Source organism: Mytilus galloprovincialis, chromosome 3, assembly GCF_965363235.1.
Source record: "Mytilus galloprovincialis chromosome 3, xbMytGall1.hap1.1, whole genome shotgun sequence".
NCBI lineage: Eukaryota > Metazoa > Mollusca > Bivalvia > Mytilida > Mytilidae > Mytilus > Mytilus galloprovincialis.
In genome coordinates, this window is record NC_134840.1 from 591709 (window position 1) to 618418 (window position 26710).

General features: G+C 33.6%; 1 protein-coding gene across 3 annotated transcripts in view; it reads left to right on the forward strand.

The window, feature by feature from the left end:
- Window positions 1–16616: 16616 nt before the first annotated feature.
- LOC143066892 (kinesin-like protein KIF28) overlaps window positions 16617–26710 on the forward strand; it is a 94410-nt gene continuing 84316 nt past the window's right edge. Inside the window, exons 1-3 of one of the 3 annotated variants that reach the window (XM_076239714.1) lie at window positions 16617–16915; window positions 19748–19942; window positions 22386–22601. In XM_076239714.1, the coding sequence (XP_076095829.1) occupies window positions 16874–16915; window positions 19748–19942; window positions 22386–22601 (453 nt within the window). In that variant the 5' untranslated portion in view covers window positions 16617–16873. Of the gene's footprint in view, window positions 16916–19747; window positions 19943–21159; window positions 21263–22385; window positions 22602–26710 lie in introns of those variants that run through there. The other 2 variants (XM_076239711.1, XM_076239713.1) reach the window with 2 other exon arrangements.

The window sequence follows — 26710 nt, forward strand, 5'->3', positions numbered from 1 at the left end:
GACGATGCGATTCTTTGTATTTTTAAAAAAAACTCTCGATCTTAGTCACAATTTATAAAAGTAAACCATTATAGGTCTTCAACACGGAGCCTTGACTCACACTAGTCAGCAAGCTATAAAGGGCCCCAAAATTGACTTGTGTAAAACCATTCAAACGTGAAAACCAATGGTCTAATCTATATATAAAAACAGGAAACGAGAAACACTTATGAACCACATCAACAAACGACAATTTCTGAACATCAGATTCCTGACTAAGAGCAGGTGCAAACACTTGCAGCGTGGTTAATAGGTACCAAAGTTCGCCCTTATTTGAACCAATAGTGAAACATCACTTCATATAAACACACTCTATAAAATATCAATTGAAATAGCTTAACTCAATCAAAAGACATATTAACACAAGTGAACATACACTGAACGAATAAATTTGATTTATGATACAATGTCAATTCAAAATCAATAACATAAGGGGAGAATAACCAAAGTAACAGTATTATGCCACTGTGAAATGTTGAACATATTCAGAAAACAACAATAGACAGGTTTTTTCGATTATCCCCCTTAGTTAGAGACGCGACTCCTAGGTGTCGTCGTAAACAGCGCCGCCATTACAACCGTGAAAAAATTGTAAACAAGCCTTTATTGCCAATTGAACAAAAATCCGCCGTTTACAATAATATACACTTCTTCTTCTTCTTCTTCTTCTCTCCGTATAAGCTTCCTTTATAAGGAACAACAAGGATTATCTCCAAGTAAAAGCACTATTTACACATCAAAATATATCTATAATACTAAAATAACGAGGTCCAATTTGTCAGCCGTCATCACGTAAAAACGATGAATCAAAGAATTCAACTTTATATATAACTAATATAGTACAATGGTGTTGATTAAAAATTACACCACTCCAGGCCCTTTGTTTTCCCCGTAATTAATATTGCCAATAATTAAGAAGTTCCGGATTGAGTCCGACACCGATACCAATAGTATATTCACCTGTTACCTATTGCCTTATCTGTACGTTTCGCATCTGACAGGCGCACCACCAAACGGTGTATTTAGAATTTTGCTGTATACTGTTGAGTAAAAAATACTCCATTTCAGGCCCTTTTGTTTTCCAAATTATTAATATTACCAATAATTGATAGGTTCCAGGTCGACGGGTTCAAACAGAAAGATTTTGAAAGCAGAGAAAACTGTGCATCTTATAAATGGCATGACTTTATCAGATGATAATACCAATACTAAAATAAGGCATACGCATAGTTATATACTTTAAGTCAGTCGTGGACCCGCGATATCACGGGTGTGTTCTAGTAGTAGATATATTTTAAAAGTTATTGTCCAACGGTTAAAATACAAAGTAAAACTCTTCTATTTAAACATAAAAACCTAGTGTCATTTATAAACATTTATTAAAACACAACTTATACGGAATAAAAATTGTTTGTTTCAGACCGTCAACCATCCATTGCCTCAAGCAACTTTAAGCGCTTAATATAACGTTAATAGCACATCTCTCTAGTTTTGGCTTCTATCGTGTTCATTATCCCGCAGTCTCTAATTAGCCTAATAATGTTTGATTTGAATTGAAAGACACTGTGCCAGACTTCATCTGTTGTATATTGAGTAACATAGGCCTTGATTGGTTCAAAGTATGTAATTCTAGTATTGGATAAAAGTGGACACTCCAGGAGAAAATGAGAGATATTTTCATCAGAAAGATTACATAGTTGGCAGAGTGGAGAAGGTGATTGATTAAATTTCGCTCGATCAGAATTCAGTATAAATGTTCCTGAAACTATTCTAGCCTTAATAATAGCTTTCCGAACTTCGGCTTTTGTTTTGTCAAATATAGCCAAAACTGAATGAGTTTTGCCAATAAGAAGATGTTTCGTTTCCATATATTTTAGAGTTGATTTAGATTCGGCATCGTCCCTTAAGGTATTTTGCCAGTATGTGTTCAGTTGCTTCGTTACAAGAGATTTCCATTTCAATTTTGAAAGGAGAGATTCTTGAAGAAGATGAATCGGAGGCAGTCCATACTTTAATAGGATTTCTCGAATTGTAGAAAAAACGCTGTTCGGGTTATCGTAGTTAACCGACATTTGTATGATGATTATATCATTAACTCTTTGAACATTTGAAGAAAGTAAATTATGGAGAAAAGACCATTGCTTTTTGTGAGGTTCAGCTTCTATTCGCAGTCCACCAATCAGGAGATTATTGCAGCTATAGCCGTGCGTTGAGGAAGAGATTCAACATGTCTTAAATTCTTTCTATGAAAATATTCCAGCTGCGTTATATTGGTCTTATTTAGAGGAATGGCTTCCAACACATAAACAAGTCTTGGCAGAACATATGTGTTATAGATTTTATAAGATGTTACTGGATTTAAGCCATTTGTTCCATGCACCCCAGTGCCCATTAATGCGTACAAAGTTCGTCTTGCGAGCTTTATTCTATTTGCCACATTTATTTCTCCTTCCGTTTTCCAGCTTCTAGTTATACCTAAATGAGTTTCTTCTTTTGATACTGTAACCGGAGTATCGTATAGAGTCCAATCAGTGTTTGTAACCTTTCCACAGGTGACAATTTTTGTTTTTGTAGGATGAATTTTGTAGTGATGTTGATAAGTATTTCTTTCTGAAACGTTGAGCATAATTTGGAGATTGTCTGTATTTATTTCAATAAAAGCCATGTCATCAGTGCAAGTAGGAGTACCGACAAAAATATTCCCAGTATTTAAACCTAAAGAATTTCTAGTTCTAAAAGTAGGTCTTGTACAAATAGTTTGTAGAGATGAGTAGAAAAAATCCCACCTTGTCGTACACCTTCATGGACCGAAAATGTTTCATTAAGATCGCCTTGCCATTGCACTTTTGTTGTCAGATTAGAATATAGATCTGAAATTACCAGCAATAGAAAAGAAGGAATATTTGAGTCATGCTGCACCACGTCAAAGGATGATTTGACATCCAAGAAACCCATATAAAATTCACTCTTTTTCCTTGTTTGATCACATTTTGATTCAGATATAATGAAGCTAGAGATAAGAGGCTTTGGGCCTTTAGTGAAGACAAATTGTAATTCCGTAATGTTTTGCAGATTGAGTTTAGGTAAAATGAAGTATTCAAACACTTTTCCTAGGACTGGGGTTACTGTAATACCCCGGTAACTTTCGACATCAGAAGGATCCTTGTCCTTTTTTAATACAGGAAAGAGAATGTCAGTTTTGAATGTGCCTGGAGTCTTTAAAGTTTCTATTATATAGTTTGAAAGTTTTGTTAGATAAGGAGCTATTTCATTTTTGGAGATTTTGAAATGTTCAGCACATAATCCAAATTCGTCAGCACTTTTATTCATATTTAATTCTCCAATAGCTTTGATTATATCAGCTGGTGTAAAATAGTTAGATGGTATTTCCTGGTCTTCGAACGTTTACATCATTTCTTTTTGACTGATTTTGCATAAATTTACATATAAATCATCGTATTGTTCAGGTTTTGGAGCACTCGAGTCTTCGTAATAGCTGCAAAAGCTTCTCTTTGGTCTTTAGCCAGAAAAAGATATTCATTTTCATCAGTTTTTTACAATTTATTGCAGATTGAGAGTTGTCACCCAATTTCTTCTGATGAGTCTGTGGAACATTTGCGAGCTCGAGGTGTTCATAATTTGGCTATGGATGTTATTTCTGTCGACGGCTTGGTCCATTCGTTGGCGTTGTCGAGGCTTTTTTTTATGGGTTTTTAATTCAAGAGATGTCCAATTGGTTTCCCTAAATCTGCCCATTTGTTGTTAAAAACTTTACACATCCTGAGTAGGACTGTTACTTCAGGGGTAGCTTTCCATTTTGGGCATGTTATTGAGCGTTAAGAAGTGAATTTTGCTGATCAATTTCCAGTTTTGAAGCAACTCATTTAAGATTGCTTCCGTATTTCTATTCATCCCTTCGCTCCAATAAGACTTTCGTTTTAGTGATTTTCTGTTGACTTGTATTACGCCTGAGAAGAGGAATACTGATATTTGTTTGTAGGAAAACTGCACAATGTGCCGAAGTGTTGGCATAGGATTTGTCTAGAATAGAATACTTTTTAGATAAATTATTTCTGTTGGAAAGAATATAATCAATCTGTGATGATTCGTGGTGAGCATGATGAAAGAAGGTAGGTTGATTGCCTATATCGGGTCGAAAAAGAGAAACTTCCCGGACAAAATCCATCAACAGTTAATCATGTTTGTTTGTTCTAGTCTGAAGAAGGGTCCCATAAAGATCACCAGTCAGAATTATAACATATTTGGATTGATATTTTTCAATGATGTCGAAAATTATATCCAGGCATCCAGAGTATTGCGTTTCATAGTTAGTATTTATTGTAGGCATATATGCATTGAAGATACAGAGGTTCTGTTGCTATAGTTGTCGCAATGATTCGTTCATTTCCTACCTCCAATTTCTTAATTTTGCTTGACCTTTGTTTGGGCCACAAGATTGAGACACCAGCTTGTCCTCTTGGTACTTTAAAATTTGAAATAGGTTCATTGATATCATGGCATCTAGTAAAATTTTCCTGAGATGGTATTAACTTTGACATAGTTCGTTTTTAAAATTCCCAAAGAAAGTGTTCTTAGAGGCACACAATTGTATTTTGTAGATCCAGTGTATGTAAGTATTGATGATTTGACTTGAACCTTCAATATTACAAGAAAGAATACTTATAGTCTGGTAGACGTCAGTATTACCCTATGCTCTGTTTGAGAAGGCAGGTTTGGCGAAAAGGATGAACAGAATTCCCTTTAGTATTGCCATTTGAATTTGATTGAGCATTTGAGTCGAGAGGGGGCTCATTTGAGTTGTTGACATCTTAACTCGGTGAGAATGACGAATCCTGAGAGATAATGTTTATAGAGGAGTGACAGACTGTTTCATCGTGAATTATATTTGTGTCTAAGTCTATGGAATCTGAGAGCAGTTGTAAAGATGGTTTGTTTCCTGTACTTGGTGTAGGCAGGAGTGCAGGACGATACGTCGTGCATAATCCCACTGTTGGTTGTCCTGACTTCCCTAACCTGTCCCTTGGAGGAAATTGTTTAGTTGTACATAGTTTTTCAGACTTTTGATGAGCATTCTGTCGAACTTGGTTAGTTTGATGATCAGTCCTTTTGTATTGAGAATGAGAGTCCATAATGTGAGAATTGGTTGGCAGATGAGAAGACTTCTTTTGTGAAGATTGTGAATGAGATTGTTGTTGGGAATTATTCACATGAGCTCTAGGTTGTCTTGTTTGATTTTCAGTGTGTGATACCGGAAATTGTCTAATAGGTGGCCCGTGTTGTGGATAGTTTTGTTGTTGAGGCTGTTGTACCTGATCATGCAGACTACTAGTGTCCATATGGTTAGTTGATGGATGAGCCATATGGACGTTGCTTGGATGAAGTCCATTTGAATAGTTATAAGCTGGTGGTTGAAATTGATGAAGAAATTGATGATTGTAGGCTTGAAAGGATGGGATAGGGTGCATAGGTATGTGGCAAGGAGGAAAATGGCTAAATGTTGAAACTTGATGTTGAAAATGGTTAAATGGTGGTGCACCACAATGCATGTTTGTAGGATGTGCCGACATTGGGTAGGTTGTTCTTGTTTGCATTGCGAGCTGTGTTGTTAGAGCTGTATACACATATTTTGAACCATTTGTGTTTCGAGCATTCTGATCCTTTGATCCACTAGTTCATCTCAAATCTTTTATTGGCAACACGAGTTTTAGTTGTGTTGACTTTCGTTTTGACCATGAGCGTTGAAGTTTGGTGAGTTTAAAGCCAGACAATTCACTACATTTTTGATTTGATTAATTTTGTTTTCTAAAGTGAGAATTCTTGTCTTTTGGTTAATAGTGATATCTTCTTTTTCATCTTTTGTTTTATAAGCTCTTTTTGTTGTTTTAGGTTTATTTACCTCTGCATTAATTGGAATGTTCACCTGGTTTTCATTCTGCGAAATAACAGTGTTAGATGCTGTTGACAAGGGGAAGTCAGGACAACTTGTCGTGGATGATCCCACTGTTGGCTGACCCAACTCCCCTTTCGCGTCATTAGAAGAAGAGGTTATTGCCGAAGAGTTTGAAATCAACTGTTTATCAGTATTGGAAGACGGGTCGATAACGTTTACATTTGTTATTATAGAGTCTGAATGAATATCCTCATAATCTTGAACGATTTGACAGAGAGTCTCAATTGCTTTTCGGTCTTCATATAACAGATCATTGTTACAGAGCATGCAGATGAAATCCTCCCCCTGAATGTTATTTAGGTTTGTTTTATCTTTGTTATGCCTGTGCATTCGAAATGGAGCCAGAAGTTACATTTGTCACACGCTATACCCTCCTCAACAACAAACTCTGAACACATAGGGCAAATTTCGGTTGAAGGCTTAGATATGGATGAGTCTAACAAAGCAGATTTTGGAGAGCCGGAAGAGATGTCCAAGACTTGTGGAGATGATGAAGGGGACATTGCAAGGCAACACGTCGTGGATGTTCCCACTGTTAGTTGCCTTGACTTCCCTTTCAGAATGGATGAAGAAGAATTTCCCAAATTTTGATCTTTATCTTTATAATTAGCACTGATGTCTTACAGGTAATTAGCTATTTCATTATTTAAAATGTCGATAGAATCAAAATGTTTGGTTAGGTAAGCACAGAGATCTTTGAAAATGCCATTTACAAATAATTCAACTCTACTGTCATTGACGTTGATTAGGCTAGTTGTAGTGTATACATTAACTACATATTTCAGTTGTGAGCCAATTTGTTCGTTATTTTTACGGTTGTAAATTCTGTAACAGTGATCTACAGTAATGTGGGTTGAATCAAGATTTTTCTGCTCTTTCACTGCCAAATTGCTGTTGAAGTTTTCGGAAGTGAAATGAGATAATAGACAGTTTTTTTGTTGCTTCAAAAGCTGCTGTGGAGAATTCAATTACAAAGTTTTTGCCTGGTTTCTTTTAATATTGAATATGTTGTTTTTGACATGTATCCTGTTTTTTGTCCAAGGATTTTGAGCGATTGAGGGAGTATTTTTTACTCCTAGTAGATATATTGTCTAAAGTTGAATCTTTGGAGTTGCTTAAGTGATGTGACCCCTTTAGCGAGCCTGTAGATTTTGATTTTGATAATGTTGAAATCATATCCATATTTAAAGATGCAGAAATAAGCCAATGAAGTATATAATTGTTAGTTTATAAATGATGTGTTTGATGACGGAGTGAATTAGCCTGTCTTGTATGATCCCACTATCAATTTGTATTTTAAGATTGCCAACAGTCTTTAATAATCAGATTCGAAATTTTTCTAGCCAAACTTTTGCCAGATAAGTGCTGGAATGGATACCGTCTTTATACAGAGTAAAGTTGTAGTTATCCCTTGTAAGATGCTTCTTGGATTTTGAATTTTTAGACTGATTATGAGATATATCTACTGAGAACATAGGCGAAGGATTTGTAGCAAGTTGAGTATTAAGTTCTTTAACATGTTTAATGTAGCAATTTAGCTTTTCTAGTTGAGATATATAAGTAGCTCGTCTTGAGGACGAAAAGAAGATGGCTGCTGATGCTTTTGATATTTATTCCATTCTACAATTGAATATATTGGAATTTCCAGAAAAGTTATATGTGAGTTCGGGAATTTGGCGAGGAGCGTGATGAATTCATCATAAGTGTCAAAAATAGTTTGCAGTATATTATCAGTTGGTAAATCTAATGATATGAAAGGACGCTTGTATGATGTGCGGTCACAGGTGACTAGCCAGACATATACATGTACGCTATCCAGACGATCAGTAAGACGTTGAATATTAGATTCAAGCCAAGAATATCCTGCGATAGTGGATCTACCCCGTTCACAGTACCATCTGATTTCGTGGTCAATTTCAGTTTCGATATGAGTTTTTAAATAATTTCTTTTGCTATCAGAGATAAGGATTGGAGTATTTGATTTTTCAGAGGTTATCTCAGGTAATTTCCGCTTCAGATATTTTTCTAATTTTCTCTCGGACATTGATTTCTGTTGGATGTTAAAAGTTATATGCTGATAAATATATATGTCACTAAAAATTTATCACGGTTTAAGCACACGGCTAAACAGAAAATATATACGATAGCTTAAAGTTAATATGCAAATATCAAAAGGTAAAGCCTCGGTCACACCTTACCGGATAGCTCGAACGGACGCCTAACGGATAACTTTTTTTCAATCCGTTCATGTCCATTAGACGTCCGTTCTTATCTATCCGTTAGACGTCCGTCCATATCCGTTGCATGTCCGTTAAGCGTACGTTTTATCCGTCGACGTCCGTTCTTTCCGGTGGAAAATTTTGAGCATGTTCAAAACTTTGAACGGACGTCCAACGGATAAAATGTCCGTTGAACGTCCGTTAGGCGTCCGTTTTGTTTCGTACTCGTCCGTTTCGTTTCCGTTTTTTATCCGTTACGTGTCCGTTATACATCCGTTGGAGGTCTGGAAGATAAATTCACCAGCGGACTTCTACCGGACGTTTAACGGATAAAACGGATGTTGAACGAATGAGAAATGGACTTCTACCGGACGTATAACGGATAAAACGGATGATGAACGGATCTGAAACGGATAAATGCCAATAGAAAATTTCGCGTACGTTGCATATCCGGTGTGTGTCCGTTATGCATTCGTTACACGTCCGTTTTATTCGGTCAGTACATCAACGGACTCCCAACGGATAATAATTTTGTCAACGGACAACTTTTATTTTCATCCGTTAGGCGTCCGTTCGTGCTATCCGGTAAGGTGTGACCGAGGCTTAAAAATTATGAATGATGATGAATGAATCTCCGTAATTCGTCGGATGGCGAGATTGGCAAGAATAGTTTATATATTATAATATAATATATCTATAGGTAGATAATAGTTGATGTACAGTTGTTGTTGATTCACAAATATGATTGTTTATTGGAGTTGAAGGAATATTTGTTGAGTTTTTTTCAGCAAGCAAAGATGGCGGAATGGTTGACGGTCTATGGGAAAAATGTTATGTGAAGAACACCATAGTTTAACACGTTTCCAGGAATAATTATTGGATGAGTTTTGTGTATATACAATGTGTAAATGTTTTTGCACTAAAAGAATGAGTTGTGGTGTGGTGACGACGAATAAAATCTAAAATTTTCTTTCGAATCTTCCTCTCAGAATTTTCTTGCGACTATGCTCTTTCATTCACAACGAGGCAGGTAAATGAAAATAATTTTGTTGTTAGGTAAACAGTTTAAATGGAGAAAGAAATATGTTTATAAAATAAATAATTTTGATGTTCGTAGTACGAAGAAGTGTCTATTTATAGTAATACCAACACTTATCAAAGCTGGTATTTAGACCAGATATAACCAGGAATACGTAAACATTAAAAAAAAAACTAAAATGCAATTACAAGTATCATCAACAGGTCAAATGATCAAGAAAGTACGATTTGAGAATTCTCGCAGTTACTGACACCTATTTAAAAGGCCAAAAACAATTATGATAAAAAAAAAATCATGCATCAGAGACTAAAATCAACTAAATACTTTTGTAAATTGTTATTTGAATTGAGTTATCTCATTGGCACTCACACCACATCTTCCTATATCTATAAAACACATCGCAGGGATTTAGTATGTTAACGTCATTAACAGTCAAAGAAGACATAATCTACATAAAAAAAGAGAAAAAAAAGAAAACCTATGAATCTCACAAACAATTGACAACGACTGAACAACATGTTCCAAACTGTAATTGTTAATCATCGGAGGGCACTGCGTATTGTATGCCGAATATCTTATGAATATTCAAATTCTTTATTAACTTATGGCTCATCAGTGTAATGTATATGCATATGGTATATTAAAAAACAATATGTACCAAAAAAAAAAACAATAGGTGACGTCGCAAGAGTCATGTTTGCAAAATATCTTTACGATACGATCTTTGATAAAAGGTATCAGGAGAGCTTTTGACCATGCTTGTTATCTTCTATAGATTTTATAAAAGGTATCAGGAGAGCTTTTGACCATGCTTGTAAGCTTCTACAGATTGGATAAAAGGTATCAGGAGAACTTTTGACCATGCTTGTTAGCTTCTACAGATTAGATTAAAGACATGAGGAGAGCTTTTGACCATGCTTGTTAGCTTCTATAGATTTAATAAAAGGTACCAGGAGAGCTTTTGACCATGCTTGTTAGTAGATTTGATAAAAGGTATGAGGAGAGCTTTTGACCATGCTTGTTGGTAGATTTGATAAAAGGTATCGGGAGAGCTTTTGACCATGCTTATTAGCTTCTATAGATTTGATAAAAGGTATCAGGAGAGCTTTTGACCATGCTTGTTAGTAGATTTGATAAAAGGTATGAGGAGAGCTTTTGACCATGCTTGTTAGCTTCTATAGATTTGATTAAAGGTATGAGGAGAGCTTTTGACCATGCTTGTTAGCTTCTATAGATTTGATTAAAGGTATGAGGAGAGCTTTTGACCATGCTTGTTAGCTTCTATAGATTTGATAAAAGGTATCAGGAGAGCTTTTGACCATGCTTGTAAGTAGATTTGATAAAAGGTATGAGGAGAGCTTTTGACTATGCTTGTTAGTTTCTATAGATTTGATTAAAGGTATGAGGAGAGCTTTTGGCCATGCTTGTTAGCTTCTACAGATTTGATAAAAGGTATCAGGAGAGCTTTTGATCATGCTTGTCAGCTCCTACAGATTTGATAATAGGTATCAGGACAGCTTTTGACCATGCTTGTTAGCTTCTATAGATTTGATTAATGGTATGAGGGGAGCTTTTGACCATGCTTGTTAGCTTCTATAGATTTGATAATAGGTATCAGGAGGGCTTTTGGTCATGCTTGTTAGCTTCTACAGATTTGATAAAAGGTATCATGAGCTTTTGACCATGCTTGTTAGCCTCTACAGATTTGATAAAAGGTATCAGGAGAGCTTTTGACCATGCTTGTTAGTAGATTTGATAAAAGGTATGAGGAGAGCTTTTGACCATGCTTGTTAGCTTCTATAGATTTGATTAAAGGTATGAGGAGAGCTTTTGACCATGCTTGTTAGCTTCTATAGATTTGATTAAAGGTATGAGGAGAGCTTTTGACCATGCTTGTTAGCTTCTATAGATTTGATAAAAGGTATCAGGACAGCTTTTGACCATGCTTGTTAGCTTCTATAGATTTGATTAATGGTATGAGGGGAGCTTTTGACCATGCTTGTTAGCTTCTATAGATTTGATAATAGGTATCTGGAGGGCTTTTGGCCATGCTTGTTAGCTTCTACAGATTTGATAAAAGGTATCATGAGCTTTTGACCATGCTTGTTAGCTTCTACAGATTTGGTAAAAGGTACCAGGAGGGCTTTTGAACATACTTGTTAGCTTCTACAGATTTGATAAAAGGTATCAGGAGAGCTTTTGACCATGCTTGTTAGCTCCTACAGATTGGATAAAAGGTACCAGGAGAGCTTTTGACCATGCTTGTTAGCTTCTTTAGATTTGATAAAAGGTATGAGGAGAGCTTTCGGCCATGCTTGTTAGATTCTACAGATTTGATAAAAGGCATGAGGAGAGCTTTTGACCATGCTTGTTATCTTCTATAGATTTGATAAAAGGTATCAGGAGAATTTTTGACCATGCTTGTTGGTAGATTTGATAAAAGGTATCAGGAGAGCTTTTGACCATGCTTGTTAGCTTCTACAGATTTGATAAAAGGAATCGAGAGAGCTTTTGACCATGCTTGTTATCTCCTACAGATTTGATAAAAGGTATGAGGAGAGCTTTTGACCATGCTGATGGGAAATATCCACTGTTTAATACTGCATTAAAAATAGTACATACATATGGCTGGTATTCAATGATCAAATGCATTCAGCAAACAGTATGGACCATGGTTTTTGTCACCTTCAAGTTCCAGAACTGACTTTAAAAATCTAATCAGCAGTAATCTGCATCTTACTCATCAAAAACATAGTCGTTATTACTCGCTTCAGGTCTATTGTAAGTAATAGGTTTGAAAAAAATGGAAAAAGGTCATAATGTTTACATTGAATTTCCTCTGATTTTGTTTCTAAATTATAAATAACATTTTCTTGTATTGTCTTTCTATTGGTTACACAACATATAGCCTTCTTGTCGTTTAGAACTACGTTTGAGTTTACATTCATAATTCTTTTAAGCTGTTTTGGCACTGTTCAAATCTATCATTGTTATACATTTTTTACGGTTAAAGTATGTAATCTATTACAGCAATTGCTACGTCCACTCTGTTTTTGTTAAATGTATTTCTTTTTGTATCCATCTGATGAGTTAATATAAAAAAAGAAGATATGGTATGATTGCCAATGCAACAACTCTCAACAAGACACCAAAATAACACAGAAATTTTAAATAAGCCTTTGTTAACTGATTTTTATAGTTCTTTCTTATGTTGTACTGCTACACCCCTGTCACAGGTTAGGTGGAGGGTTGGGATCCCGCTTACATGTTTAACTCCGCCGCATTCTGTACGCATGTGCCTGTTCCAAGTCAGGAGGCTGTAACTCAGTGGTTGTCACTTGTTGATGTGTTACATATTTGTTTTTGTTCATTTTTTGTACATAAATTAGGCTGTGGTTTTTTCGTTTGAATTGTTTTATATTTGTCATTTCGGGGCCTTCTATAGCTTACTAAGCGGTATGGGCTTTACACGTGGTAAAATGCCGTACGGTGACCTATAGTTGTTAATTTCTGTGTCATTTGGTCTCTAGTGGATAGTTGTCTCATTGGCAATCATACCACATCTTTCTTTTTATATATATATATATATAGCTCTTTACACTTCTAGATCTGGTCAAACAATGATGTATCATAGTCGAAGTATAGTCTTCTTGATTGATTTTTTTTTATTTGTCATTTCGGGGCCTCTTAAGCGGTATGGGTTTTGCTTATTGTTGAAGGTCGTTTTTGTTTATTAAATGTTAATCAAATTATGTAAGAGTGTTGAAAAGTCCTGATTTACTGTCCTAAATATTAACCTCTATTGTCATCAAGTTGTTCAGAATTAGCTTACTTCTAAAGATGGTAGTTTTTATTTTACTAGTAAATCCTTCATCATAATATGTGCTGTTTGAATCCCTATAAAGTAAACAGGGCTCCATATCCGGTCTTTTCAATTTTAATGCTCGCTTCAGAAATGCCAGATAATTAACAAAAAATAATGTAAAGCATAAGAAATAAGAGGCATTATATAAATAGTTATTTTTTACCAGTTAGGCTTTTCCCAAAATTGTTGAAAACAAGTTCAAGTTTAGTGATGGACATTTTGTTGACATATTTTCTTAGTCAATTGTATTAATATTTGTGTCTATTGTTGGAATTCCAATCGGGAAATCTTGGATTTTTTCTGGGTGTTTTTATTTGGGATGAAGGTACATACCTTGTGTTACACCTTTCTATCATATAATTTAACAATTAATCACTAGATGTAAGCGTATTTTTTGCTGATATCGGTAAAGTTATTAAGGATTTAGATATATAGAGCATATAAAATAGAAATGATTGATATTGGCAGAGACATATATATACTCATCTTCGCTAAACAAGGGTTACGATCCACTCCCGCTCTCTTCGCGTGCCCTTGGCTAGCGAAGATGATATATACTAAATAAAAGCACCATTGATGATTCCCGAGAAATTATCATTTGACACATAACTCATAGATTTTTTTGACTGCTAATTGAATTGTTTGAAAATAAACACTGTAACTTTTTTGATTTCAGATTCTAATGGTTCAAAATGCTGTATCCTAAACATAAACTATCTAACTATAAAAGACTGGTGCATTGTGTCCTATACCTGGGAACAGTATATCTAGTATCAATATATAATGTGTCCTACATGGGAACAGTATATCTAGTATCAATATATAATGTGTCCTACATGGGAACAGTATATCTAGTATAAATATATAATGTGTCCTACCTGGGAACAGTATATCTAGTATCAATATATAACGTGTCCTACCTGGGAACAGTCTATCTAGTATCAATATATAATGGGTCCTACCTGGGAACAGTATATCTAGTATCAATATATAATGGGTCCTACCTGGGAACAGTATATCTAGTATCAATATATAATGTGTCCTACATGGGAACAGTATATCTAGTATCAATATATAATGGGTCCTACATGGGAACAGTATATCTAGTATCAATATATAATGTGTCCTACCTGGGAACAGTATATCTAGTATCAAGATATAATGTGTTCTACCTTGGAACAGTATATCTAGTATCAATATATAATGTGTCCTACATGGGAACAGTATATCTAGTATCAATATATAATGTGTCCTACATGGGAACAGTATATCTAGTATCAATATATATGTTCCTGGACCTACTAAACTTTTCAAAATAGTTAAATGTATAAAATTGGTTAAAATCTCTAAAAGAAAATGTTCATCACGATAATTAGTCCTGCCAGAAAAAATACATCGGCGGATATCTGAGGATATATAAAATAATAAGCAGTGGCTATTGTGCCGGTCCTGTTTCAGATTTTTAATCAGACTGTTTGAAATAAAAAATATTTCTATGAAATTATTTAAATACAAATTGGATATAGGGCTAAATGTGTGATTATATTAGAATGGTTTGTTGGAAAAATAAGCAAAGTCAGCGGTTGATGACGGTCTTGTGATAGAAGAGGAACACGTAGAAATTTGCCCTGAAAGTGTTTCAACTTTATGTTTAGACAAACTAGTTAATATAAGATTAATAAAGAAATATTGCACAGAAGATGTTTGGAAATCGATCGACATCATTTATTGTATGAAAGTTGAATAAAATTTATATATCTACAATTTTTGTAAAAGTGATGCAGACTCAAAAGAAACTTGACAAGTGTCATGTGCAGTAAATGTCTGCAGTGGCAGCATCTTTCGTGTGCAAGACTAAATCCTCGGTCACACCTTACCGGATAGCACGAACGGACGCCTAACGGATGAAAATAAAAGTTGTCCGTTGAGAAAATTGTTATCCGTTGGGAGTCCGTTGATGTACGGACCAAATAAAACGGACGCGTAACGAATGCATAAAGCCTCGGTCACACCTTACCGGATAGCTCGAACGGACGACTAACGGATAACTTTTTTTTCAATTCGTTCATGTCCGTTAGGCGTCCGTTCTTTTCCGATAGACGTCCGTCCATATCCGTTGCATGTCCGTTAGGCGTACGTTTTATCCGTCGACGTCCGTTCTGTCCGGTGGAAAATTTTGAGCATGTTCAAAACTTTGAACGGACGTCCAACGGATAAAATGTCCGTTGAACGTCCGTTAGGCGTCCGTTTTGTACGGTACTCGTCCGTTTCGTTTCCGTTTTGTATCCGTTACGTGTCCGTTATACATCCGTTGGAGGTCTGGAAGATAAATTCACCAACGGACTTCTACCGGGTTATTATTATTTTAAATATCAATTTCAATATTTATGTTTTTTAAAAGTTTAAAAAAAAAAACATTAAAAAAAATACCTAACGGTACCCAAATTGCACCTATTTTGACAGTTTTTTCAACTAAGTTTTTTTATGATCAAGACAAAAATTTCCATTTTGTGTTTATTTTGTAGCCGTATCCTTCTTTATTATAAAGGTACACCAATTTGAGATTCTGTAATGAGGAGTACCCAAATTGCATCCATGCTTAAATTCGCAAAGTCGAATAACAGAGCTTTTGTTTATTTTTTTCAAATGTTTTGAACAATTGGATATTTGTCCATGCTTACTCTTCATTTTTTAAGAAATGGATACTTGAAACGTATTGTATTTGTTAATTTTAAAAAGATGACGTTTTGATGACGTCGCATGGCGAAGTTTCAGTACATTTTGCTTTTTCAGTAAACACTTCATCTGTTGATTAATATTGTAAACGTTTTGTGTATATCTAAATATTTTTACCTATGTTGAAAGACGTGCATAGTTTCAAATCATAAAAATACCATTTTTTTAGTCTCTAGGAAATCTTGTTAGATTTTCGCTGCTATTTTTGATAAATAGGTGCAATTTGGGTACTCGGTGCAATTTGGGTACCGTTACGTTATAGTTTTTACAAGAATTTGTATCTTGGTTTTTAGAGACTGTTAATACGTAGAGAGTATCAATTTTAATATACACGTTCTGTCTAAAGTTACAAAAAAGACATATTTGTCCTTTAAAGATATTCTTATCAAAGTGTATTTTTCTGTATTCTTTTCTATTCTTAATTTATATACAGAAAATCTTAATTTAGACCGGCAAAAGCCAAACTCTAAATAGATCGCTATTTTGCCGGCTTCGGTAAAATAGCGCCTAGCCTAATAGAGCCGGCAAAATAGCCACGGCCAAAATAAAAAATAATTATTGGCATAGGCGCGGACCTCCCTGAGAACACCATGTGCAACTTGGTGATTGAATCGCAAAAATAAAGTAGTTATCTCTCTTTTATTTACGGATGTTACCGTTGTTGACATCTAGCTGTTTGACGTGCCTCCCACGTACATTTTTCTCCCAATATTAATACTGTTCATCTTTCTTGTTTGTTTACCGTACCTCATTATTCTATAAACTTGATATTTTCTTGCGATACTAGTGAGGATCTAAAAAAGTACATGCATTAAGTGATTGCTGTCAAATCGCCAAGAAAAAAAAACCACACGCAGGAGTATGTTAAAAGATGAGAACGTCAATGTAAACGCCGGTCAGTATACACAAGATTGGTAAACACAGCACGATTACTGGTAATAGGACATTTAACCTCATTTTGCAGAGATTTTTGTTAATTTCTGTGGTAGAACAAAACTGACAGGATGGCAGAAAGCGTGAAAGTGGCAGTCCGAGTCCGACCTTTTATATCCTTTTTGAAGAAAGTTCAACAAATTACGTGTAAGTAATCAAAACAGACAACAGTTTGAAATCAAAAATATTTTAGAGGCAAAACATAATAAATATGAAATGACATTAATCAAATTTTTATCGACTTACTGAATAATATTAATGAAAAAGGATTTATTTTTTGCATTTAAAAATGATATGTCAAATGATGAGGGGGGATAGGACCTTTATCGCTGCAGGATCGGTTGTTTTTAAGCACAGTATTTCGGGATCAGGGAATTCTTTTTTGGAATTTCGGGGCCTCTGGATTTCGTGTTTTTAAGCTCAGGATTTCATGATCAGGACCCCTCCTACCCCCTCTCAAAGATACATGACAAGGGTTAAAAACTTAAATGAAAATAATGATAATAAATAAGCTTTATTTAGAGATGGCAAGGTATACAAACAGAGACAACATAAGCTCAAATGAGCTTTTAACCGATATACAAGACCTTTATAACAATACAACACATAATCATGATTAGAGCTTTTAACAGATATACAAGACCTTTATAACAATACAACACATAATCATGATTATCAGTATTATGCCCAACTCAAAAAAACATTAAAATACAGAATAAACATGGAATTTATTAAAAATTTTAAGCACAAAAAATAATGCAAATTCCATGATTAAAAATAATTCCACATTGAAATAATATCCTGTTATGACAAAATATATCTACTTTACCACAAAATGTATCAATTCATTGTATCCTGTAAATTCAGAAATGATTGCATGCATTTATTATTGTGATTTTGGCATTTTAGACTAACATGACTACAATGCGATTTTAATTTTTTATGATTTTGTGAAAAATCTTGTTAAATTGATATAAAATATTTCAAAATGTGAGTTTCAATTATTGCGTTTACGTCTCTGTTGCATTTTTCGCAACAATAAAAACCTTACAATAATTTCTGAATTTACAGTATTTGTTGAATATTATTAATTATGTGGTTTACCAGAATCAGAACTCTATTATACATGAATTGAAGATATTTATTTATGATAAAGTTCTGATACTGGTAACAAATCAGTCTTTCGTCTACACATATATATTTAATACATCTCATACCTGCCAACTTTTCAAAATGCTCATGAGGGTTTTACATGCAAGATGGATCCTATAGTTCTACAAAACCATCAAGGGGGCTTCAAATATATTTTAGTGTTATTTTTTGGCTTCTTCATACACTATTACAAGCCTATAGCCTGCATTGTAAAATTTATTGTTTTGTTTAAATTGTGGACAAAATTGCTCTTTCAAAATTTCCATTTGGGAGCCTTCATGGGGGAAATCCCTCCAAATAGTGACAGTTGGCAGGTATGACATCTATGGTCTACATGTAACATGGTCAGGTTAATTATGACACTGTAGAAGTCATCCAAATTATATATATATATATATATATAGCATGTAAAATTAATTACAGTATTTTGTATTTATTCTAATTGTAAACACGTCTTTTATGCATAATCACTGTTTTTTTTTAGTTTATCTTTTATTCATAATTGCTGTATTTAAAAAAGATTAAAGTGGTAATGTTTGAAAATGGCCTAATAAAATCATGTTTTGCTATAGTAGTTCCTAATAACCATGATAACTGGATAAAACATAATGTAGTTATTAACTTAAAATTTAAAAAAATTTCATTGGTACAACATGTATGATTGGACCAATTTTCTTTTGGACCTTGTAATGTTTTATAATACATGTATGAACCACGCACTAGATTTTTAGATCCTGGTTTGACCACTTTTAATTTCCTCAATTAATGCCATTTTTCATTTTAATGGACAAATTTATAAGATTTTAACTTGTACATCTTGTAAATACTAATATTTTTACAAATGAGATCATTTTTGTTTGATTTTCATTTTTTTTTAAATTAGGGTATTAAAGGTGGTTACTCTGAAAGTAGTACATTTTCTCGTGGAATCTGCATGAAATTTGCTATTTTATGCAAGAAACAGGAATGGTGACCCTATATAATATTTTCGTTTCATTTTCTGAAAGCATTTTCTAAAAACTGTCTTCCTGGTATTTTATTTTACAATTCTATCATTTGATTTATCTTATGTTCACATAATTCTCAATTTTAATCTTATGATCACATAATTCTCAATTTTAATCTTATGCTCACATAATTCTCAATTATGCTCAATTAATTCTCAAATTTAATCTTATGATCACATAATTCTCAATTTTAATTTTATGCTCATTAAACTATTACTGTATTTGTTTATATTGTATTATAATTTGATTTTGGATGTAACATGTCTTCTGATTGGCTGACATTGTTTTGTTTATCAGCTCATACATGTTTGTAGACATAATTTTGTCATGTGACCGTGACGTCATCAATGTGTTTTCATGGTTTACTCCGTTTTAAATGGAATTTAGAATTAAATTATAAGAAATGACTGTAATATTTGTTCTGTCTATTGAAAATAACATAAAAAATATGGTGCACACTTTAAAAAACCCCGCTACACAGGTTATTCAGTGTGCACCACATTTTAAATATTGCAGTCATTCCTTAAATGGAGAAAACTTCATAAGTAAGATTTTGTTTTGTCTAATCCATTTTTTTTTAATTAAGCAAATAAAAAACATGCATGTTTAAACTAATTCAATGTATCTCATGCTGAATTGTATAATAAATTGTGTTTTGGGTGATATACATACTTTTGAACCTTATTTTTCAATGCACATGTAGGACACAGTACTATCCCCAATTTGCAACTCACCTATTTTCAGTAATGATAAAAGCAATAACAAATATTCCTTAACCATCCATACAATGATCGTGAGAAGAACAGAAATTCTACAGTTATCATTAACATGGTAGGGAACCAGACTGAAATTAAGGACCCAGAAAACTTGTCAGCCGACCCCCGCAGGTTCAGCTTTGACTTCTCTTACTGGTCCCATGATGAGTTTAAAGAGCGACCTGATGGATACCTAGAACCGACGGGAACAAAATATGCTGATCAGGTATATAATAGTATTAATAAAGTACTGAGTTTAAAGAGCGACCTGATGGATACCTAGAACCAACGGGAACAAAATATACTGATCAGGTATAGTTCATTATAGTATCAATAAAGTACTGAGTTTAAAGAGCGACCTGATGGATATTTAGAACCAACGGGAACAAAATATGCTGATCAGGTATATAATAGTATTAATAAAGTACTGAGTTTAAAGAGCGACCTGATGGATATTTAGAACCAACGGGAACAAAATATGCTGATCAGGTATATAATAGTATCAATAAAGTACTGAGTTTAAAGAACGACCTGGTGGATATTTAGAACCAACAGGAACAAAATATGCTGATCAGGTATATAATAGTATTAATAAAGTACTGAGTTTAAAGAGCGACCTGATGGATATTTAGAACCAACGGGAACAAAATATGCTGATCAGGTATAGTTCATAATAGTATTAATAAAGTACTGAGTTTAAAGAACGACCTGATGGATATTTAGAACCAACGGGAACAAAATATGCTGATCAGGTATAGTTCATAATAGTATTAATAAAGTACTGAGTTTAAAGAGCGACCTGATGGATACCTAGAACCAACGGGAACAAAATATGCTGATCAGGTATATAATAGTATTAATAAAGTACTGAGTTTAAAGAGCAACCTGATGGATACCTAGAACCAACGGGAACAAAATATGCTGATCAGGTATAGTTCATTATAGTATTAATAAAGTACTGAGTTTAAAGAGCGACCTGATGGATATTTAGAACCAACGGGAACAAAATATGCTGATCAGGTATATAATAGTATTAATAAAGTACTGAGTTTAAAGAGCGACCTGATGGATATTTAGAACCAACGGGAACAAAATATGCTGATCAGGTATATAATAGTATTAATAAAGTACTGAGTTTAAAGAGCGACCTGATGGATATTTAGAAACAACGGGAACAAAATATGCTGATCAAGTATATAATAGTATTAATAAAGTACTGAGTTTAAAGAGCAACCTGATGGATACCTAGAACCAACGGGAACAAAATATGCTGATCAGGTATAGTTCATTATAGTATCAATAAAGTACTGAGTTTAAAGAGCGACCTGATGGATATTTAGAACCAACGGGAACAAAATATGCTGATCAGGTATATAATAGTATTAATAAAGTACTGAGTTTAAAGAGCGACCTGATGGATATTTAGAACCAACGGGAACAAAATATGCTGATCAGGTGTAGTTCATAATAGTATTAATAAAGTACTGAGTTTAAAGAGCGACCTGATGGATATTTAGAACCAACGGGAACAAAATATGCTGATCAGGTATAGTTCATTATAGTATCAATAAAGTACTGATTTGTATGTAAAACTATATAAGTCAGGATCGGACAATGCCTGGATTTGAATGTGTTCTGTCATCTGATAGATATTTAGTCTTAGATGCATAAATTTTTTATTTGTTGTTTTTGTCTTTGAACTAGCTGTCAGTAACAGGGATTACTCGTTGATCAGTACTGACTATCTTTTTGTTGTTGGGATGTACAAGTACCTGATGCACTCTTTGTTTTTGTTCTACTAGATGTATTTCTATGTTTTCATCTGGTGAGTTTAACCTTTTTCACCTGATTTTTACAGGGGATGACCTTAGGGCATTCTGGTGTATTGCTATCGCCTAGATTTCCATTACGTAATATTCGTTTTGGGTTTTTGGCCAATCTATCAATATGATGAATACGTAGACATCATCAAGTGCAAAGTATTATTCCTTTACATAGCTTGTTATAAATTCATTTCTTCAATTAACACCCATCAAATACTTTTTATGCCCCACCTACGATAGTAGAGGGGCATTATGTTTTCTGGTCTGTACGTCCGTTCGCCAGGATTCAGGTTAAAGTTTTTGGTTAAGGTAGTTTTTGATAAAGATGAAGTCCAATCAACTTTAAACTTAGTACACATGATCCCTATGATATGATCTTTCTAATTTTAATGCCAAATTGAAGTTTTGACCCCAATTTCACGGTCCACTGAACATAGAAATGATAGTGCGAAGTTCAGGTTAAAGTTTTTGGTCAAGGTAGTTTTTGATGAAGTTGAAGTTCAATCAACTTGAAACTAAGTACACATGTTCCCTATGATATGATCTTTCTAATTTAAATGCCGAATTAGAATTGTGACCCCCCATTTCACGGTCCACTAAACATGGAAAATGATAGTGCGAGTGGGGCATCCGTGTACTATGGACACATTCTAGTTTTAAAAAGAAGATAAATAAATAATATAAAAATGTTTTGTTATATGTATATAAGTGATCATTAATATCAATGCACGTGTGGAAGAATATCTCATCACTTTGTCTAGTTTTGTATAATACTCTTTATATTACAGTTTTAGCTAATTCACATTTATTATATGCTTTGATTCCACTATTGTAAACTTATTTCAGCAAACCGTGTTCAATGATTTAGGAAAAGGAATAATAGACAATGCTTGGAAGGGTTATAATTGTTCACTGTTTGCCTATGGACAAACTGGAAGTGGAAAGTCTTACTCTGTGGTGGGATATGGCAAAAACCAGGGAATTGTACCATTGTTCTGTGATGACTTGTTTGATGGAATTGAAAAGAAAAGATCAACAGCTGGAGAAAATGAAGAATATCAGGTGAGAAAATAACCAACCTCAAAATTGTGTTACATGCTACATTCCTCCATCCAACCAAATCATAAATAAAATTATAAAGGAAGGATTGTAATATTTTTTTCTGACTATACAAAATAGCCTGAAAAATGTGGTGCACACTTTTAAATAACCAACTACACAGGTTATTCAGTGTGCACCACATTTTTTATTTCATTTCTTCATAGACAGAAAAAATATTCAGTCAATCCTTAAAGAAAATGGTTAAAATTATAATTTACAGATAAAGAGATTTCCATTGATTAAAGAATGACACAGCCAACCAACCAAGATAGCCGCCATGGCTAAAAACAGAACACAGGAGTAAAATGTAGATTTTGGCTTATATCTCAAAAACCAAAGCATTTAGAGCAAATCTGACATGGGGTTAAATTGTTAACAGGTCAAGATCTATAAGTCTATTTTCAGATGAATTAGTAAATTGTTTGAAAAATTTGTGCCAGTTTGTTTGTTTGTTATTTTGTAATAAGTAATTTTCTGAATGCTATATATATATATATAAATGTTATTAAGTGAAATCCTTTAACTATTAAGGTATATATTTCATTGTGTATATAAAAGTTGTTGACATTTTATAGATAAGTTTCAAATCTATATTAGTTTGTGACAAATGAAAGAAAAAATAGTTGGAACTATTAATTATATTTGATTATAATTTGAAAAAAGATATACATAGAGATATAGAGATTCTACCACTGCATCGAGTGTGATACAATATTTATCCACTCAAAACAGTTAAATTTTCAAATTTAAAACGCGAGGCTCACAGAGCGTTTTAAATATTTAAAATTTAACTGTCGAGAGTGGATAAATATCGTATTACACAAGATTTGGTGGTGGAATCCGTTTCTCTAATGATTTTCAAACAATATGCAGGCAAACTTATTCCTTCTTTACGAACGATCTGCAAAAAGATGTGTTCTTTCTATGTGACGTCATCAGGCATGGTTGCCTTTTTTCATGCCGTCACAATAGGAAATTCAGAGGAAATCGGATTTTAACCAATGATGAACTGAGATCAAACAAACCACACGTTGATTAAATTTTTTTATACAATGGGTGCAGAAAGGGATAAATTCACGAAGAATTAGAGAAATTGTATTACATCATATCTAATTTTAGAGAACTATTAATCATATCCAATGTTAAGAGTGTTTTCCACACTTTTTTTCATTATGCTTGAAGATATTGATTGATAATTGGTATATAGTTTTATCATGGCAAGTTCCAGATCAAATTCAAATTTTTGTTTTGGTCTGATAATTTTCTGCATGTTATGGTCCTTGGACTTGAAAAATTCACTCATATAATCAGTTATTCACACTGTTTTTAGTCATGCTTACATATAATGACTTGATATTTACTTTTTGTTTACACCATGACAAGTTATAGATCAAGTTAGCATTTTGTTCCAGTATAATGTTATTTTGACCCGGTAGGGGACTATGTATTGCCATGCAATACTCTCAGAATGCTTGTTTTAACAAAATTTTGTAGTTTTTATACGACCGCAAAATTTTTTTTGGCATCGTATAATGCTATCATGTTGTCGTCGTTGTCCGAAGACAGATTTAGTTTCCGGACAATAACTTAAGTTTTAGTGATTGGATCTTTACAAAATTTTACCAGAAGGTTCAATACCACTATAGGAAGGTTGGGATTGATTTAGGGGCCAAAAAGGGGGCCCAAAATAAGCATTCATGTAGTTTTCAAACAATAACTTGTGTGTAAGTGTGGGAATCTCTCTGAAATTATACCACAAGTTTCCATACCATAGAGGGATAGTTAGAATTGACTTTGGGGGGTTATGGCTAAAAATATTTTGGAATAAGGGGCAAAAAAGGGGGAAAACTAGGTTTTTCTGGTCAATGTACAATTAAGACAATTTAAAAGCAGTGTAAGGGAGGTAATTCATAAACATTTAACATACAATGTTGGGTATGTTCAGATTTACCTCCCTTATACTACTTGTTAATTATGTATAAAGAAATGTCAGGTTATGGACTAATTGAAAAAAAGGAGAGTGGTAGTAGTTTTCAATGTTTTTTTTCAAATTTCTCAAATTTCAATTTTTTTTTAAAAGTTTGAAGAAGAAATCTTTAATTGATTTGTAAGATCTTAACATTTGTTCTGTGTAAGAAACCCATGTAATGTCAAAAATTTGATCACAATCCCAATTCAGAGCTGTATCAAGCTTGAATGTTTTGTCTATACTTGCCCCAACTGTTCAGGGTTCGACCTCTGCGGTCGTATAAAGCTGCTCCCTGTGGAGCACCTGGTTGGTTATTATCTTGAATATTATTATAGATAGAGATAAACTTGATCAGCAATAAGGTTCAGCAAAGTAAGATCTACAAATAAGCCACACATGATCAAAATAGTCAATTGACTCATAAGGAGTTATTGCCCTTTAAAGTCAAAATTTTACAATTTTTGTAATTTTTTGTAATCTTTGCAAAAGTTTTTTCCTGAAACAACTGAGACAAATTTAACCAAACTTAACCACAAATAACCATTAGGGTTTTTAGTTTTTAAAAATGTATCCAACATGGCTGACATTAATATTGCTAAAAATAGAACATAGTGGGGAAAATGCAGTTTTTGACTTTTTTTTCTGAAAATAGAGCAAAAGTATAATGGTTGCATTATTTCATACATCAATTTTAAATAAAAATATCATGTGAGGGACACAGGCTCCATGGAGCCTCTAGTTTACTGCCATTTGTTGAAAAGTTTAGGATTTTTTACATTTTTCTAGTAATACTATGTTAGTTTAAATGTTAATCATTTTGGCAAGCATATTTATACAACTAACAAACATCAACGAACTCTCAAGGGGAAGAAAATCTACTAAAATAACAAAGTACACATAATGATTTTAAATTACATTCTTGTATATTTTATCTAATTTTAAATAACTTTTGTTCATTTTAATAATTAAACCAACTGTCAATATTTTAATAAGCTATTGAAGAATAATCCTTTATTACATTATAAGCTTAATTAAGTAAACAATGTAAACAATACACCAGTTTCACATTTAACTGCGCATGTCTAATCTAATTAGCAAAACTATGAAATCATGCGATAATTCTCGAGAGTTTATCAACTGGGGGCTAACGGTTGTAAGCAGTGACCATTAAGACTTGGAAAAACAAGCATCTGATTGAGTGTTTGCGTTTACATTTGGGTCATTTCTAACAACATGAGCATCATTTGAATCAAAATATAAAATTTATATTGACCAGACAACTTTAATTATTAACAATTGACACAATAAAAGATTTTAAAACGGACTACTGCTGTGTTGTTGATTGCAGTATTATATACGATCTGATATGCCGCCTGGCTTTATATTAATTGTACCTTTAAATGTCACGAATTCACGCTGAGATCGTTCACCTAACGGGAAGAATAAATTAGATAAATAAGCGGGGCTCACTTCATATACATAGTATAAGGTCATAAATTAAGAAGACAATTAACACCTTGGCCATGTGGAATCCTCGTTTCACCTTGTATAATCTCACCAGGTGAAAATTGATAAAACGTAAGCTTTTCTGTATAAACAGTTACTGAAAAAGGGCGACCGTTTCATAATTCATTTAACTTTTGTACACAATTATTTCCTGTTGTTTGCGTTGCAGATCATTCTTTTCCATCCTGCCTAGGTCATATTTATTTATTAGGAAATTAGTCTAAGAATAATATTTTTCTACCCCCCCCCCCTCCTGAAAATCAAATTGTCATCCCCTAGTACAGATGTTTAAAATGTTAACCCTGGTACCTTATTAACACTGAGATATCATGGCCAGTGTTGTTAATGCCACTGGGAATATTTTAATAATTTAGGAGGGGGTCATTCAGCATTTGATCTTAATTTAAGGCATACATCGCTTGTTGTAAATACAGGATATTCAATTACTTTTAATGGCACGAAAAATGATAAAGTTGACAATATGTAGAAAATTACTCGCCCCGCTGGCACTGAACCTCTGCTTAGACGAAATCGATCATGAACATAGCTTAGAAATTAAAATGATATTGAATGCATTGTATTATAGTCCGATCTT